This window comes from Aquila chrysaetos, chromosome 22 (assembly GCF_900496995.4).
Source record: "Aquila chrysaetos chrysaetos chromosome 22, bAquChr1.4, whole genome shotgun sequence".
Lineage (NCBI taxonomy): Eukaryota > Metazoa > Chordata > Aves > Accipitriformes > Accipitridae > Aquila > Aquila chrysaetos.
The window spans coordinates 16,479,684-16,498,063 of NC_044025.1; the positions used below are offsets into that span (position 1 = coordinate 16,479,684).

The 18,380-nt window shown below is 39.0% G+C and overlaps 1 protein-coding gene across 10 annotated transcripts in view; it reads left to right on the forward strand.

The window, feature by feature from the left end:
• Nucleotides 1–475: 475 nt before the first annotated feature.
• Nucleotides 476–18,380, forward strand: part of MAPK9 (mitogen-activated protein kinase 9) — a 31,262-nt gene continuing 13,357 nt past the window's right edge. For 2 of the 10 annotated variants that reach the window (XM_029997820.2, XM_029997818.2), the window contains exons 1-7: nt 478–625; nt 5,177–5,351; nt 10,219–10,348; nt 11,525–11,583; nt 12,597–12,735; nt 14,474–14,639; nt 15,942–16,013. In XM_029997820.2, coding sequence (XP_029853680.1) covers nt 5,230–5,351; nt 10,219–10,348; nt 11,525–11,583; nt 12,597–12,735; nt 14,474–14,639; nt 15,942–16,013 — 688 coding nt within the window. In that variant the 5' untranslated portion in view covers nt 478–625; nt 5,177–5,229. Of the gene's footprint in view, nt 626–1,447; nt 1,595–3,790; nt 3,868–5,176; nt 5,352–5,772; nt 6,009–10,218; nt 10,349–11,524; nt 11,584–12,596; nt 12,736–14,473; nt 14,640–15,639; nt 15,712–15,941; nt 16,014–18,380 lie in introns of those variants that run through there. The other 8 variants (XM_041119293.1, XM_029997819.2, XM_029997825.2 and 5 more) reach the window with 8 other exon arrangements.

The window sequence follows — 18,380 nt, forward strand, 5'->3', positions numbered from 1 at the left end:
CCACGGGTCAGGGCTTGCAGCTGCATGACCCTGCCCTCTGTCGTCATCCCCAAGCACGGATGCGAGGTGAGGAGAGGTGACCGTGGCGTGCTGTGACGCGCTGCCCACGCGTGCTGTCGTTGCGCTGCGGCGCTTTGAGGGCTTCCTGTACGCGGGAGGCGTTTACCTCACGGAGCACTTCTCCGCGCTTGCTGGAGCAGGGCGGCTGTGAGGGTTGCTGCCCCAGCGACTCATGACGAGGCACCGCTGTGAGGTGACATCATAAATGTGCTGACGGGTTGACGTGCGATGATGACATCACGCCAGGGGGCGGGGCCAGCGCCCAGATTGGCCTGACCGACCCTATCTCCACTGCGGTCCTCCGCCGCCCTCCCTTATATAGCGGCTAGTAGGTTCCGCCTCAGGAGCTCGATTGGTTGAGCTTCGCCGGCAGAGGGCTACGATTGGGCTGAGCGGCTGTCCGTCAGCGGGCTCAGGCCTGGCGCGGCCTGTGTGGAGCACCGGGAGGCCATTGTGGCTGGGGCAGCTCTGCGCGCCGGAGGGAGGAGGCGGCGGCGGCCGTGGCCCGCGAGCGCCGCGCCCCGTCCCGTCCCGTCCCGCCGAAGCCCGACCGAGGGAGGAGACGGTGAGGGAGGCCGCCGTGAGGGGGCCTTGTGGGCGCCGAAGCCGGACGAGCTCCCGGCCGCGGGGGCCGGCCCTGTGGCGACCGGAGTCCCCGGTGTGTCCCGCGGGCCCCGCCCGCCGGGGCGCGGGCAGAGCCGGGGTTCCCCGCCTGCCGCTGCCCCGGGCCCGGCCGAGCGGGAGGGAAGCGGGGGGGGGGGAGAGCGAGGCGGCAAGACCGGGGGCCCCTTCCTCCTCCGCGCCTCTGCTGCGGGGCTGCCCTGGCCGAGCCCCCCGCCCTTCCCGGTGCCGCAGTGCCGGCCCCGGTCCGCTCCGCTCCCGGCGGGAGCCGCGCCCGCTGCGCTGCGGAGGGCGCTGCCCTCTCCTCCGCCTCTCCCCCTCTTGAGCCGTGTCCGGCCCCGGGGTTGGGGGGGGATCGCCCCCGGGGCCGCGGTGTGCGGCCGGGCCGGCGCTCGGCGTCCCCTGGAACCCCCCCGCCCCGGTCCTGAGAGGGTCGGGGGGGAGCGCGGCCGAACCGAGGGAAAGGCCAGTCCTGCGCGGCCCCCTCCACGCAGTGGGAGCGAACCCGAGCTTTCTCTGGAGCCGAAGCAGTTCCTCAGCAGAAGTTTTAGAAGAGATGCAAGAAGTGCTCTTGCTGGGTTACGTGGCTGTTACGTAATTTTACAACAGCGTAATTGGTTACAGCAGATGCACGTTTAAACTTTTTCCCTCTTTCCGCCAACTTGCCCTAGGAGGGGCGCTGAGATGCATCCAGTGTTTGTCTGCAGTGTGTGTTTTAACAGCTGGGTGATACTGTAACAGGTAGTTGCTAAAATCTTTGGTCAGTAATAGCTTGGGTTGCTTAAAAAAAAAAGGTCGACTTTTCAAAGAGCTAAACAGATGCAGAGTACCTCAAAACTCTGCTGTAACCGATTGACATCACTCAGCTACTGCTTTGCTACACTTATCTTTAGTAACAGACTGTTCAAGGGTTGTAAGTAGAGGGGTAGAAGGTAACTCACTGTGATTTTGTAGTTGGACTCATACTTGTTGATATATATTGCTGCAAAGATTTAAAAAAAACAAACAACAAACCAACACTATTGGATAATAGTCCTTAAAAGGGCACACCTGAATTTGAAGTGCATTTGCAAGGGTGAATAAGAGAATGAGGAGAGATTTTCTGCAGAGAATTTCCATATCTTTTCAGAAATATATGCTAATTGTCTTCATTCCATCTGCAGTAGATTTTTAACTTGAGGCTTAAAAATCAAGCTAAGTGTCCTGATGTTCTTAGGCTTTATTGTCAGTAATAACTCTGTAACCAAAACAACCCTGGGAATGTGTTCGCAACTGCTACAACCTGTTTATTTCAGAAGCTTTTGACTTGAAGATATCCAGAGGACAGATCTGGTTAATAATAAGTTACCATTTTAATAAATGCCTTTTAGGGAAGTGACTGTTTAATACAGGATGTATGCTATAGTGCAGTTGCTTTCAGCTTCTAAAAATTTCGTAGTGCAATTCCATATAACATAACGCATAAGCCTACTGATGGTAGGTTTAGTGTGTTTGTTATTTTTCTAGTTACGTTTCATGAACAACAGATTGAAAACCACTCCTGTAAGTTTCCTGCATGTGATGTGCTCAGTCAGCATTGTGATTTTTAAATTTTCCTAATTGTACAGGCAAGTTATATTAAAAAAAAAAACCCAAACAGCACTCAATCTGTATGCATCTTGTGCATGCTCTAAAATAGAAAAATATCTTGAAACACTGTGATTCAGTAATGTGCTGTCATAAATAAGTAGAAGTATGTTTGCTGACCATCCTGTGACTTTTACAGTTGCTGCTGGTCATGTTTGGTGCAGCTGCAGCTAGGAAGCCATAAATGAAAACTTATATTTCAGAAATGTAAATAATGCCTGCTTCCAAAAAATTGTTACATAGGAGAAATGTGGAGTATGTTAGCTGGAGTGATGAACGAAATTATTTCAGGTAGGAGAGTAACAGCTCAGGATTAAGAAATTTACTTGGAAGACATACTTTTCCCTTGAGCAATGGGATATCTGGGGTGTTTGGGTTTTTTTGAGGGATCTTGCACCCCAGATAGATTGTCTGTCTGAAGTCGTGTGAACAGTGACAATCCCATGGCACCTAATTTTACATTAATGTGTATGTCTGAAATAATGTATGACCTGATGCATCCAAGCAGCTTGCAGCCCAAGTAAAAACTAGGGCTCAGCGTATGGAGAGGCAGGGTGCTTAGCATGGTGAATTGTAAAGGATGTCAGAATACATAAAACTTGTGTGTTGTGATGCCTAATTCCCTCTTTGGGTCTTGTCTAAAGAGCTTATCCTGATCTCTAAATGATTTTTAAATGATGGCTTTGTGCAGACAAGGTTCCTTAAAGGGAGGGTTTCTCTAGGTCAGGGTAACTTCCTTTTTCCCTACTTCTTTATCTTTGTTATAGAAAAGTGTTTTGTTAACCCATGAAGAGGTACAGCATAGTTCTTGTGTAACTAACAGGTCTTTAACTTGATACCCAGCTTATGCAAAATGTATACTTTTTTGGTTTTGTTCTGTAAGTCCTTTTCAGAGATAGGATCTTGACCTTCCAGCCATACCTTTCTTCCCATGTATGAAGATTCACTGAAAATACCATGGCTGCTCTCAGGGACTGTTAATCAAAAAATTTGGTACCTCAGAGTCCATAGCTTTGGAGTAATAAAAAGGGTCGTCAAGAAGAGTGGGGTTTTTCCTGGGGTGTAGTAGGAAAGGTTGAGAGCGCCTCTAAAGGCAGCGCTTTGGTCTCACGATAGTGGAACTGCATCTGACTGCCCCTAAGAATATTGTATAGGAGATGTAATTCTCTTCCTCCCCCCTACTACTGCTGTGGCAGAGGCAGAAAGTTGGTAGCTCACATTTTCCCTTTGCTGATCCTTTCTCCTGTGCTTTTTTCCTTAAGCTTCTAAGAGGAAATACCAAGTAAAGTTACTGTCTAAATTGCTGCCAGAGATGACCAATTTGAGTATCTGCTTCTTAAAATGCTGCTTAGATTTTGAGTAACTAGAAGGTAAAAGGGACTCTAGACGTTTCTTGAGAATCCCTTAAGACTAACCATTACCAGGTCAGTTCAAATCCTAATAAAGACTGGGTTTATAGGTCTTCTGCCTGTTTTACTTGCAGATTTCTTGGAGTTCATCTGCTGGCTTAATCCATGGAAAAGATGCTGCTCCCTTGTATGTGCACCTAGGAGGAGAGAGGTCCGAGTTCTAATTCTTGAAGCAACCAAAAGCCGTTTGTGTGACTGCATGCCCTTCTAGGATGGGCTTCTGGGTTGCTCTTGAGGCTTTTCTGTTTTGCATTGGCTCACAAATATTCCGTAGGCCAGCAAAGAGAGACTAGTTGCTCTTTCTTCAGCTAAAACAGGCATTGTACAGGCCAGTGGTTAGGACAGCAGCTCCAGGGGAAGGTGATCTGCTTTCATTTCCTGTTTCAAGGAACACTTGACTGTGCAATTTGCTCTTGGCTGTAATGATGCTATCTGTCATAGTGAATGTAAAATTAAAAATGGGAGAATGTTAGAGACCTCTTCAGTAGTTACTGAGGTAATTTTCTTGCAGTGTTTGGAAGAGGGGTTGAGGCCCAGGAAAACTGGAGGTCTGTACTCTCGTTACTGTAGCACTTCAGAGCTAAAGAGATTTAGTCCATTACCTTGCTCTTCAATGTAATTACCTACCTCTAATTCATTCTTGACAGATGGATATAACTTATTCTCTATTATGGCATGAAAGTCTCCTTCAAACTGTAGCACAAAACTAATTCTTTAGGACTATAAGTACACTAACTGATAGCATAGGATGATATGGTGTGTTTAAAATGGGAGGGAGAATGGGTTGTGATAGGTATGGATCAGGGAAGGGTTGCCTGGCAGAGGTGAGGAGGCAGAGCTCTGCTTGAAATTTCCTACTGAACTAGGTTGAAAGGGATGTTGGAGAAACTGCAGCAGCCATGGGGTTTTGGGGGCAGTTGTTTTGTTTCAAAGCTGTTTTGCAGTTGTAATCAAGTCTTGTATTAAAACCCTGTTTCCTTCTATGTCCGTGGACTCCATGGGTTTCTGCTGTTGCTTTTACCTGTGTTATCAGTGTTTGAAAGACATCATTTATGTTTTTGTGGTTTTGTTGGTTTTTTTTTTTTTTTTTTGTAATACAGAAATTAATATAGTCCTAGCACATAGTAGTAATTCTAAGTTGGGGAGTAGCCTTCAAGGAGTAGAGAGTTATTGGATTTGGGTAGTTTTGTTTGTTTTTTACAGTTGTTTACTTATCTGCTTTTTGGTTAGGGATTGGAATAGAAACATGCATTTACTTAAAGCTGTGAAGGCTATAATTATTTGCTGTCTGCCAGTATTTTTCATTAACGGTGGTAATAAATAAGCATTCTTTCAACTTCATTTTAATGGTGTGCTATTGAAAAATTCATATGTATTAAAATATGTATAATATATTTTCCATCTTGTCTGCCTGAAATTAGTGAGAGATTGAACATTTGTTTTCTTTCTTTTTCTTTAAGATCTTGAAAACTTTACCGGGTCCTTGAGAGAGAAAACTACATGACACTACACCATGAGTGACAGTAAATGTGATAGTCAGTTTTACAGTGTTCAAGTTGCAGATTCAACGTTCACTGTACTAAAACGTTACCAGCAATTGAAGCCCATAGGATCAGGGGCACAGGGCATTGTTTGGTGAGTAATAAATATTTAAATATAAAAATCTACAAATATAAAACAAAATTTGAATGTATTCATGATAGAGGTGCCAGAATGTAAAATACTGATGATAATTTCTGTCTTTTGCTACAGGGTTATGGACTAAATAAATTCTAAAACACCTGCTTGCTATAGTTCACGTGCAAACCTTTTTTGTTGTTGTTTTTAGTGGAAAATTAATATTTGCATAACTGCATAAATTAAAATGGTCAACAGATTTTCTTCTTATTAACCACTTTATTTCTGTTTCTAGTTCTCACATTCCCCATGTAGTTATGATATTGCAGTGTAAGGTATGACAATGCGATGGTGAGCGATTCTGGGTTTTACTCGTTTCTTCATCATGGCCCCCTTTCTTCCCCCCCTTTTATTCCCGATCACTCCTGTCCATTTCTAGGAGCCATCAATGCAGTGCCTTGCCATTAACTGGCAGGATGAGGCAAATCAGTGTCATTGTCACTCCATGGATTACCCAGAAAGGGATGCTGTGTGAGGGGTTGGGCTGGCCGGCTCTTCCTTGGTGTGTCACCTCAGCTATGTGTCCAGCCTCCACTGGCCCAGGACGTGAGAGTCGTTAGTCTGATCCTGAACCTTAGTCTCTTGTATGGCACCACACCTCTGGGCCAGCTAAAGGTAAACACTTTCAAATGTTTCTTAGACTGCAGCAATCCATTCTACACGACTTAGTGCCAGCCCGTATTTTGTTGGGCAAAACTTGCTTGGTAATAGCAGAAATGTTTATTGATGCATCTTTTAATTCCATACGCAGGGGAGCAAACAGATATGCTCAGGAGCTCTCTAACATTAGACTTAATCACAAGGCATAGTGGGCTGTTCATGCTTTAAATCCAATCTGCAGTTTCTCTTCATCTATAAATTCTGCAGAGTAAGTGTGATGACTTGTGTATTGTGAGCAACTCCTTATACAGCACCTGCCCATGTCTTTTTAGCCTTTTCATAACCATAGTAAGTTATATATGTAGGAAGAGAGTGCATTTTTGTGAGAACATGCCTTTATTTTTAAATTATTTAGATAGCCCTATTGCCCTGCTTATAGGTGAAAAAGCAGCAAAATGAGAACACCATATTTTATTCTTCTTTAGTGGGTTGAGTGGTGAGTGGATAGGCATACTAGCTCTTGGTTATTAGTGTTTGGTTAAGATTTAGTATAGTGCTAACATTTTCCGGGTATAAATATTCTTGAAGTTATGCTTGTTCTAGATGGCATGCAGAAATTTAGCATGGTTTTAAGTGTTCCTCCTTTCATTAGAAGTAGTGCATTTCTAAACTATATGACTTAAACTAGGTGTCTGCTTCAAAATGAAGTCAGGGTAGTGTTAAGGTCAATGTTTTGGGAGGAAGAAGGAATGATCTGATTTATTCACTTGTTTTGAGAATACCTGATTTATGGAACAACAGAGTGAAACGTTGCGTAAATTTTCATCCACATGTGAAATACCTGAAAACTATGTCCAAGTTGAAGAAGGTGCAAAATCTTAATTTCTCCTAAAATTCCTTGTAGTACACAAAGGAAAGATACAAAATACTAGGATGTAAAATGTAGAAAACTCAGTGTAAGACGAGTGCTATCCTGTCATGTTTGGCTGGAAAAATTGTCAAGTCATTAGTGTGGCACACAGATGTGATGCTTTTTTTTCTTTTTTTTTTTTTTTTTATCATCCAGTGTTTAACATAAAAATTAGGAAAAGTATTTCTGGAGTTTTTTGTGGGGATTTTATTTTTTGGTGAGAAATTTTTAATACTGTGTGTCGTTTCAGCTAGGAGAGGTCTGAATTCTGCGATTTTTTTTTTTTCTCAAAATAGTAATGGGAAACTCCATTGGTATTGCTTCTGCTTATTTTTTTCTTTGATATTAAAATGTAGGAGAATAAGTGGTTTTAAAAATACGTACTTAGGAAAACTGATAAATGAAAGCTCTAGGAAGATGAAAAAGTAACTTAGTTGTTACGTGGAGGGTATTTCTAGCTCACTGCAAACAGGCGAGGAGAGAAATTGGATATACCTTTTGTATTTTACATACAAAGTACACTTCTATACATGACTACACATGACAGCACTTGTTTGTTCGTAAGTATTAATACATCTGAAGTCTTATAATCTATTTAGCACTGAATAATCACTTACACAAAACTATTCTTTTGAAATAATTTTGTCTTCGACTTCCTGACATGTTTTTCCTTTCTCGTCCTTGATTTCCTAAATTTTCTAGTGAATCTGACTTTTCTATCCCAGCAAATTTCTTTGTTTTGCAGTGCAGCAAAAGCATGATCTTATAAATAGCACAGCTTTGACTGTGTTGATAACTGTACTTACAGTTGCAGTTGAAGAAACAGTTGGGATAAGTTTCTTACTATTTGCAAACTCCTGTTTAGACAGTAGGGGAAGAGTTAGGGAAGTGGAACTGGCCGAGCAAGAGTTCATAGGAGTAGTGTATTAAAGTTCAAAGCAAAAGTCATTTGCCTGCGGAAATGAAGTGTGATTTCCTACTATAATTTAGATCATAATGTTTTGTTAATTTCATCATATATGTGCCATCACTACTCTTAATATTAAATGTTTGCAAAAGATGCAAAACTGTCACAAGTGCAGTGAAGACCCTCTTACAACTCGCTATGATCAAATTGGAATCGCTGTTACACAGTGGGATAGACACTGAGATTCTTCCATGATATCAAACGCTGAAATAATTTGTAGACATTCTGTTAGTAGCCAAGGTGGTAATTGGGTAGACTCTGGCAAATCCACTTTTTTAAAATCTGTGCCTGAAACAGTTGCCATGATGAAAAGGTCTCTTTTGAATTCAAATGAGCAGGGCTGGGGAAAGAAATTTAACACTATTTACATCCATGATTATTTTTTTGTTCATTTATGTAAAATTACATGATACTTAGAAGTGTGGTCTTGGTGGTAATAGAGGTTATCTTCTCCCCCCCCCCCCCAGTAAATTAAATAAATGCATACTCACATAATTTTTTTACCAATTTTTTTTTTCTTCTACCAGTCTGTTTTTAATTCTTCGCCTTGAATTGTGTAGGTAGCAGACAGCCTTTTTTTTCTTTTTTTGGGGGGGGGGGGGGGGGGGGCTCCAATGTCAGTGACTCCCATGTAGATGAGCAAAATAAGAGGTTCAGGTGGAGTTCTTCATATGTGCTCAGACTGAGCCTTGACATATCAGGTATATGTCAGATCACAAAGGGACACTTCCCCTAAAATTGCTCCTTTGTCCGCTGCTGACCTGTGATTGACTTGAACATTTAGTTCATGCAGACCCTGTTGGTTATTGATTTTATACTGATTCCCAGGTGTAGTTAAAGTCATTAACGTATGCAAAACTTTTAAATTTACATATAGCATCTTCTAGGTGAAGTGAATACTGAAACATCAGTGCTTTCATATTTGGGAGGAAAATAATTTCTCCAGTTGTCAATGGCCAGTTGCCTTCCTCCCATTTTGTGTTTTGTTTTGCACAGACATAAAGGCTTTAAATTTGAGAGTGATCGTATAATTGAATAATGACTTACATATTTCACAGAACTAAGCTGAAATAAATGCTAGCAAGCCTTTAGTGCAAGTGGCACATTCATTCAAATCTGGGACGTGTAATTTGGGACATGCCTCCAAGAAAACAACATCTCGCGGGTGAGCTCTGCTTTGTGGTGGTATTGCTTTTTCCAGTAGGGAAAGCAGTGAATTGATGCTGGTAAACCTCATACAATTTGAGTATTGCTGTTACCACAGGAGAGCTGTACTTTTTGTAAGAGTACTATAATGTGTCCTTTCAAGTCTGGTATTGTACATATCTTGATGAGGTAGGGAAGGAACTCACAAAGAGCTTAAATATGCTTGGAAAATACATGTGAATGAAAATTCTTTCCTGCCCTATGAAAGTAACATTAAATGGAAATAGAGTAATGTGGGAATCCTTATTTAAAACTGGAACTATTTAAAGATTGGAACTCTTGAGTAGTTTGTGGTATGAATTCACATATATTTTGCCAAATAGTCTGTGTGTTAATAATGAAGAATATTCCCACTTTAGTCTTGTTCTGCAGGTACAGCTAATTTAGCTTTAGATTCTTACAGCTATTGAAGCAAGTTTACACCTTGACCTCAAACTGCAGAGGGAACAAGCACAACTGAAAACCAAGATAAAATTAATGGCCATGTTCACTTCTAAACTCTTGTATTGCTCCCCACAATCTGAGTTTTCCGTGTTTCTCAATTCTATGGATTTTTTTATTTTTTATTTTTTTTTCCCCAAAACCAGATGACAAATGTAATTTTCTGCTAGGCACTACAATTGTTTATAATTGTAAACTATCCATATACAGGAGAGCATTGATGCCTGCAGAATGGGTCATGGAGACATGGTTGTGACTCTGCTTTAGCAAAGAGAAATTTCTATTGCAGTTACTAAATGGCTGTCAGTCAGCAACAGTGTCCAAAAAAAATACTCCAAATATACAGATTAGGCAACTGAAATGCTTCTTGATATCAAATAAGCTTAAAATATTTTTAGATCTTGCAGTTTTGAATGTGAGTCTTGAGTCAGCAGATTTGGTCTTAAGACAGAAAGGAGAGCAAGACGACTTTCTGATGAGTGTCAGTGGCTTCTGTTTAGCCTATTTGTATGTATTAAAGGATGTGTAGATTTTAAAGGTTTGTTTTCTAAATGAAAATTGATTGAAGTTAGTATATAACAGCTTAGTGGATATGCTTTGTCTCACATCTTGATTTCTTTCCTCTCTCCTGTCTCCCTGTTGCCCCCTCCTCTCCCTCAAACAGACTTCAACTTAAGTTGTTTGTCTTTGAAAACTTCTAGTGCTGCGTTTGATACAGTCCTTGGAATAAATGTTGCTGTAAAGAAGCTGAGTCGTCCTTTTCAGAATCAAACCCACGCAAAAAGGGCTTACAGAGAGCTTGTTCTTTTAAAATGCGTCAATCACAAAAATGTAAGTTTGGCTTTATATTTCTCTCCCTCATTATTGTATGTTGTCAGAAAAGCTCAGGATTTGCTCTCTTACTTGCTATTAGTAACCAAAGTAATGGAAAAATAGTGAGAGAAAGACTGGAAAGAATTGCTGTGGGTAATGCAGTTCTCCACAATGTATGGTTAAGTTATTGGGTGAGCTGTTTGGAGTATGAAATGCCAAGGGGAGGTGGTTTTTGATGTGTTGTTGGTATAGGTTTACCATCACTGTCTGCTTTATAGAGCTGGCCTTGCTGTATTGCGTTTGTCCTTCTAAGTTGTACTGCAGCAAAGCCTGTTTGGCAGTGGGTTTGTTTGTGAGTTTGGCTCTTGTAACTGCACTGTAGTTAAAACTTCTGAGCTTAGGCAAGTGTTTAACTGGTGGGGTTTGCAGGGTGCAGCACTGTCTAAATTTATGGGTAAACAGAAGTGAAATACTATGGACAACACACATATATTTTAAAGTCTTTGAACCTTCTAAAATACAAGCCTTAGTGTCAATACTTCAGTGTTCAAGTACAAGAATATAAGATTTGTGTGACTGTTATGTTCTGATACTAACATGAACTAGAAACATTACTGATCATTGAAGTTGTGCACTCAAGTCTCAAACTTCCTGGAGACAATTATCCTTTTAGGATTGATTTTTAAATAAGCTTTTGGTGAAGTCCAGAAGTAGCAAAATAAAAGCAAGGTGGTTATTAAGGATGGCAGTACAGTAATTTTAGCAGTTCTTCTAGAAATAGTACACCATAATCTAAGTTTAATGGGATGGCAGGGACACCTCTGTGTACGTGTTGTTGGACAGTCTTGGTTAAAATTCCTTGCAAGACATGTGATTTAAAATAAGATATTATTATTTATGGGGGGAAAAAGGGATATATTTCAGGCACTGGGAGGGAGATGGAAGGTGTCATATAACTTTAAAAAGAAAAAAGTGGGTTTGTTCTGTCTTAGTTCCTTTGGCATACATGCTGCAGTTTTGAACTATTTCTGAATTGGCAGTTTTTCAGCGCATGTGAATTAAGTGAAGCCAAATAACATTCAAATTGTATATAGTAACAGTGTGCATTTGATTTTGAACAGTAACTTCTGCAATAGTGGATTTTTATGTGAATTAAAGCAGAAGTTTCTTCTAATGTTTATTTTTATTTTATAGATAATTAGTTTATTAAATGTATTTACACCACAGAAGTCACTAGAAGAATTTCAGGATGTGTAAGTACTACATTTTTGTTTTAATTTTCCTGAAAAATACTGGCCTAAGCCCTGGAGCTGTATTTCCAGTGTCCTACAGACTTCACGCTTTGAAAGCAGAGGGTAGCTAAAGGCTGAATTTAGCCTTTAATTAGTCTTTATTTCTAGATTTCTTTAAGAAAGACCAAGAAAGTTGTTTTACTACATGCATAAGTGGAAGTGGAGAAATAAAAAAAAGGTTATATACCTTTTCTTCATCTGTCTGCCATACTTTGCTGATTGCATATGCATCTGGTTTGTGTGCATTGTCCTTTAGCTAAACAGGTCACCTCAGGGTAATAACTTGGTCTGAATAACCTGATACCATTTTTTTGGTCATACCAGTCACATCAGCACAACAGTATTTTTGGCCTCAGTTAAGAACTGAGTATATTTCTTTTTTTATGCAAGCTATGGCAGTAGGTCTAGAAAGGATTCATAGTGATTTAATTGGTGGGGTATTCATAGGTTCCAGTGAATATGGTGTTGTGGTTTGTGAATGGGCTTCTGGGGTAAATGGGGGAGTGTGTGTGTCTGAAGGGGGGTAAGCAGATGATATTTTAACTTGAAAATGAATAATTCCTTAATTCTTACTGTGCTTTTCTTAATTTTTGTGATTTTTTTTTAATTAAAATTAAGTGATAAGAAGCATAATTTTTTTGATATATTGCAATGTCTGCAATTTCTGCATCAACTTCAGTCAGTCTTAGTTTTTCATGCTGCATAAACTCAGAATTATTCTTCTGTATTACTGTTTATAAAACTAGTGGAATTCTAATCTCTTGTGACAGACTATTGAACACTGTTAATAGTAAGACTATTTGAATAGATAATTTTGACACTGGTCATGCACGATTTTTTTTAATCATAAGCTTTTTGACATTTATGTTAGCAAAGTAGTTGACTTTTAATAAACATCTCTCATGCTAAGCTTAAACCTGATGTGAAAAGTAAGACTTGAGTTTTCTTAATGCTTATTTTTTCTTGTGCTTTAGATATTTGGTTATGGAGCTGATGGATGCAAATTTGTGCCAGGTTATTCATATGGAATTGGATCATGAAAGAATGTCTTATCTTCTTTACCAAATGCTATGTGGTATCAAACATCTCCACTCAGCTGGTATCATCCACAGAGTAGGTAGTATTAGATCATTAACAATTCTCTTTGTGAACACAGATGTTCTTATGAAACAGGGGGGAAGGCACCAGGTTGTTATTTCATTCATAAGAATATTATTAAACCTGAAGATTGTTTCTAGTTCAAAGATAAATACTGCATTGTAAATAGATCTTAAATCAGGTTAGCTCTGTGGATTTAACTAACGCTGAACTGATTAAAAGATAAAACATAAGTATCTGTGGACCTTTCAAATTACTAAAGAGTGAGTCTTTAAAATCTAATATTTACCTCTTAAATGTCTCTATCCTTGGAGATATTCAGAAGCCATCTGGACATGGTCCTGGGCAACTGGCAGTAGGTGGCCCTGCTTGAGCAGGGGGGTTGAATCAGATGACCTCCAGAGGTCCCTTCTGACCTCAACCATTCTGTGATATGGGAAAGTAAAGTTTGTAAATGATCAGTATTTCTAAGTCCTGTGCAGGCTTCATAGATCTCTCTGCTTCTGTTCTGCTGCTGCTCTTTTTTTTTTTAATTATTATTTTTTTTATTTCATTACTAGTCTGTTTGACAGTTGTGCTTGTTTTCCTTTCCTTTTCTTCCCCTACTTCCTGGACACACTTGCCTTTTAAATTTCTTTCTTTTTTGCCTGGTGGCTGAAAACTATCCAGTTCTACTTGAATGTGCTTTTTTTCGTTATGTTCAATCTGTAAACATAATTGAGAAGCTATATAAATTACAACAGATCTACTTCCTTACTTTGCTGAAAAAAAACTACCATGAAAATCCTGTGGTATTAGCCAGGAAGTTATATATCATTAGCTTAAGTCTGTATCCCGATAGTCTTGGTACTGGGCTTTCCTCAAATTATGGAGTGAGGTGTGTAAGGGACTGAAGCGGGGAGGGCTGGAACTCCAGCTGAACTCCACCTGACATGTTGACTCTGATTTGGAGGTAAAGGGGAGAGACAGTATTTGCTGAAGAAATTTGAGCTCATAGGTGCTAACGGAGTGATCAGCAGAACTGATACTGGTTGAACAAGACAAAAGGCAATGACAGGAACCATGCTATGAATAGCTAAACAGGTGTGAGGTTTATTTGAATGGAAAAGCTAAAGTGGTGAGCATTATTAGGTTGGGTTAGTTTGGGACCAAAACCAAATGACCTTTCTGGAATGGAAACTCTTGATTAGATTGAGAAAAACTTTGTGTTTTCACTACATCCTAATTTTGTGAAATTTGCTAATCACTGTATTGCAGGTGGCTTATCTGTCATAAACAAATACACTTATTAATGCTTTTTGTGTTGGGATACTCCTTTTCCTATGGATACTTGACTAATTCATGATCTCTTTAGGATCTGTGTCCTAATAATAACAGTATTTGGAACACAGTCTCCTTTACCATGCAACTATTAATGCCCAAAATAGGTCCACTTAATGTGTCAAAGGAAACAGATATATGTACACATTGTGCATATATACAGACCATTATGTAACTGACTATACATACCGTCTGCACAAATGGGTAAAATAAGACTCTGCAGACAACTTTGATTCTGGTTTTCCCTGAATATTTTTGAGTACTTAGTCGTGCAGAATTTAACTTGTCTCTAGTCTGTAAATAAGCAGATACATCAGAGCAGGAATATGCAGTTGTTAATGAAGTGAATTGGTGGCATATATTGACTGTGGAGGGGTTTGTGTGTATTATTCTGTATGTTGATCGTTACTTAACTGAAGTAATTTCTTGTTAGGATTTGAAACCCAGCAACATAGTAGTAAAATCAGATTGTACGCTCAAAATCCTTGATTTTGGACTGGCAAGAACAGCATGTACTAACTTTATGATGACTCCATATGTAGTAACACGGTATTACAGAGCACCAGAGGTTATCCTTGGAATGGGATATAAAGAGAATGGTAAGTTGCTGGAGTAACACTTTAAATCTTTTGTCAAAAGCGTATCTGTCTTAGAACATAACAGCTTTAAAAGGGGGAGGGAGGGCTGGTTTCCCCCTGCCATGTCTGTTGTTAAAGTACGTTAATCATGGTATTGGAAATGACAAAAATTACACTGTAATAATTTTGGAGAATATAATAGTTTTCTGCTCTGTGTGCCTATCTCCATTTAACATATACTGTTCCCTCTCCCCTGCTATTGTTATATCTTTTCATATGTTGTCCTGTTGTCTTGTTGCCATTTTTTTTATTCTACAAAAAACTGTTGAGACGCTTATGCTGCATGATATTAAAAAAAATCCAAAACCAACCATCAATATATAAACAATAAACCCTTTTATCAATGTGATTTTATTCTGAAGCACCTTCTTTTAACAGTCTGTCCCCTTTTGCATCTCAGATTATTAAAATATGTTTCAGATCCCTATCATAAACCATGCCTTATACTCTCTTACAATCTGCATAGCACTCAAAGAGGCTGGGTGTTACATTATTAAAAACAACACAGCTATATTGAACGTTGAGCCAACAAAATTGCTGGCAAGGAAATTGTCCTTGACTTGCATTATTGGGGGTTTTACCTGCTGATTTTTACTAGCTGTGGAGTAATACGCTGCCTCCTCTGGACTCCTACGCTAGTACATCTTTTTGCTTTGTCACAGGGGCTTGGGGATACCATGCTTTTTGTATACATGTAATTTTAGCTGTGTAAAACAAGGGACTTGCAGGACCTTGCTAGGCCACTGGTAATGAAAAAAAACTTTCATTAATGTGCAAGTCAGCTTGTCATACAGCAAGTGTTGATGTGGATCAGAGCTTTAGTAGAGGTTGTTCTGGATGGGACAAAAAAGAAATTATCTGCAGGACTGTAGGAATACAGAGTGAGCTTACAAATAAATAATTGTGGAATTTAAAAAAACCTCTTTAATCTTTTGTCCTTGTTGCACCTAACATATGATAGTGGATATCTGGTCTGTTGGGTGCATTATGGCAGAAATGGTCCTCCATAAAGTCCTGTTCCCAGGAAGAGATTGTATCCTTCTTCACGGTTGTTTCAGAAATGTAAACACTGATTATATTTTACAAAATGCTAATAACAAAATTTAGCAACGGTCAGTTGGTGTTGATATGATTGAAAATTCACGTTAGCAGTTTGGTTTTCCACATTGTTGTGTTTTATTGTAGATGCTAGATGTTTTTGTTTGTTTTCCTCACTTTTGTTCATGATACTTCATAATTTGACCATTTCATTTTTGCTTTCAGTTGATATCTGGTCAGTTGGGTGCATCATGGGAGAATTGGTGAAAGGTTGTGTGATATTCCAAGGCACTGATCGTATCCTTCCCTAGTCATCCTTGAATCCTATTCCACTTCCAACAGAAACACAATTATTTTGATCTGTATAAGTATAAAAGCATAAACAATATTTTCAATAATATGTTTTAATAGATCTACTGTATGATTTGAAGTTAGTGTCATTAACCAAATTGTTGAGCTTTCAATTTTATTTTCATAGTAGACTATATTTAATGTAACTTGTACTGGTTGAATCCATAGAATTTATATTAAGAGCTTCAGCTTTTGTGGCTTAAAAAAAGGATACTGTTAGGTTTAAAAAATAAATAGTAGTAAGTATATTTTCTTACTCTTGTTCTTTGTAGATAAGTGTTACAAGCAAAAGCCTACAAAGTTACTTTTTACTATGCATGGATTTTGCTTACTATTTGTTTGAACAGTAGACTCATTTTTTTATTGTACAATTTTTTGAGTTTCAATCAGATTTTTTTTCTTACTTACTAGCACTTGCTGGGCAACAGTGTCCTAATTGCAAGCATACTGCATGAGAAATCTTTTTTTGTTACTATTATTTAATATAAAAAGAAAAACTTTTTCTTTTTGGAGTTTGTTTCATTCTATGAAAATTTTATTTTGGGCTTACTTTTTCTGTAAGATTGTTATTCCTCCATTTCTCTCTTCAATATTTTTGACCCAGATTTGTCTTCATAAAATTCTGCTTTCTTGTATGATAGTAATTGTAAGAAATTTTACTGTATTAAAAACAAACAAAAACCTCATATATATGTTTTCATGCCTTAAGAGATTGGAAATCTCAATAATACATCACTGGATCACAAACAAGTCTTTACACTGCATTAAGTGAACAGAAGTGATCATTTAATAAAGTAAATTTTCTTTGAAGATTTTGATGTATTTCAAAATATTTTCCTAGAAACAAAATTTAAAACATTTGACTCATTATCAAGTTCCAATTATAAAAATTGGAGGAGAACCAGTTTCATCCTTTATAAGTAATATCTTACGAAGTAGTAGTGTTGTAGGACTAGACATTCAAAATTGATCAGTAAATAAATAGAATCCAGATGATGTAATTAAACCATGATTGCCAGTTATGGCTGTAGGTTATAAGCTATAGCTACTAGTGGTCCAAAATTTTGAAGAAAGTATAATATTTTTGCTCTTCAGCAAGGAAAAGTTGAGTCCACCGCTAAAAATATCAACTACATGTTCGCAGATACCTAGGTATCTTATAGAGGAGGACTTTCAATTTTAATGCTAAATTTCATGACACTAATCTTCAGCAGTTGATCATGCATTATTTAGTAGTACAAATGATTAATTGTTAAATAAGTCTTTTCGTTTTCCACCTTTCTTCCTTTCTATACTTATTGTTTTGCCTTTTGAAGCCTTCAGACCAACCTAACACAATTCTTCATGTATGTTATATGTCTTTCACCTGCATGTTAGCATGGGCTATTTTGATTTATTCATGAATAAATGAAGGAAATTTTGTCCATACTTGTTGAATATGCAAGTTATCATTAGTGGTTCTCTGGAGATCACTGAAGCTCCACCAGTCTATGTTCCAAGGAGTTTCCTCCCCCAGTATCTTAGTGAAGTGCATAGCTGTACTTACAGGGTTTTTTACTTCTTGTAAGACTTTAATTTCTCTTTAATGTGGAATACTGGTGATTGTTCGTGTTGTTGAAACTTTTCTTGAGTGATAACTGCTTCAGTCAGATTGTCACTTTTATTTACTTTCAGCTGCAGGATTGTTTTGACAGTGTGGTTTACGGGTGATGCTGGTGTGCACAGCCATGAAGCTTTCCTTTTGTTTGGACTGTTTTGGGTTGGTTTGTTTGTTTTTTAATGTAAATTTTTAAATGTCTTAGTATTTGAGGATTTAAAGCAGGGAACCAAGTTCAGCATGTTGTCTAATGATGTGCCCTTGGCTATCTTCAGGAAAACCTACTCTGAGAGTCAATAGTTTGTATTTTCCCGCATGGTCATGGGATTGCTGGGATACTTGCAGCAGTGCTCTGGGTGGAATGAGATGCTCTGCGTTGCCAGGGCGATGGATACACTGAACCTGCTCCTGACTGGTGCTGTGGAGGCCTGAGTTACTGGCAGTTGCTGTTGCACTGGAAATGAGAAATGTAGAAAAACCAGGCAACATAGGTACCCAAGGTGAAATCATGGAAAGCCTAGCAGCACCGCAGCGTATTTAATGCTGTTTCTGCCCGGGTGGTGAAGGAAACTAATTGCCTGACTGATGCAAACAGTGTAAGGGGGTATTCATGCTTTCTTGGGAAAAATCATGCTTTGTGATTGTAATAAGGACTCTGTTTTCAACTTCTCTTCCTCCAGAGTCCTAAAAAGTAGGAAGTAGGCAGATACACTTGG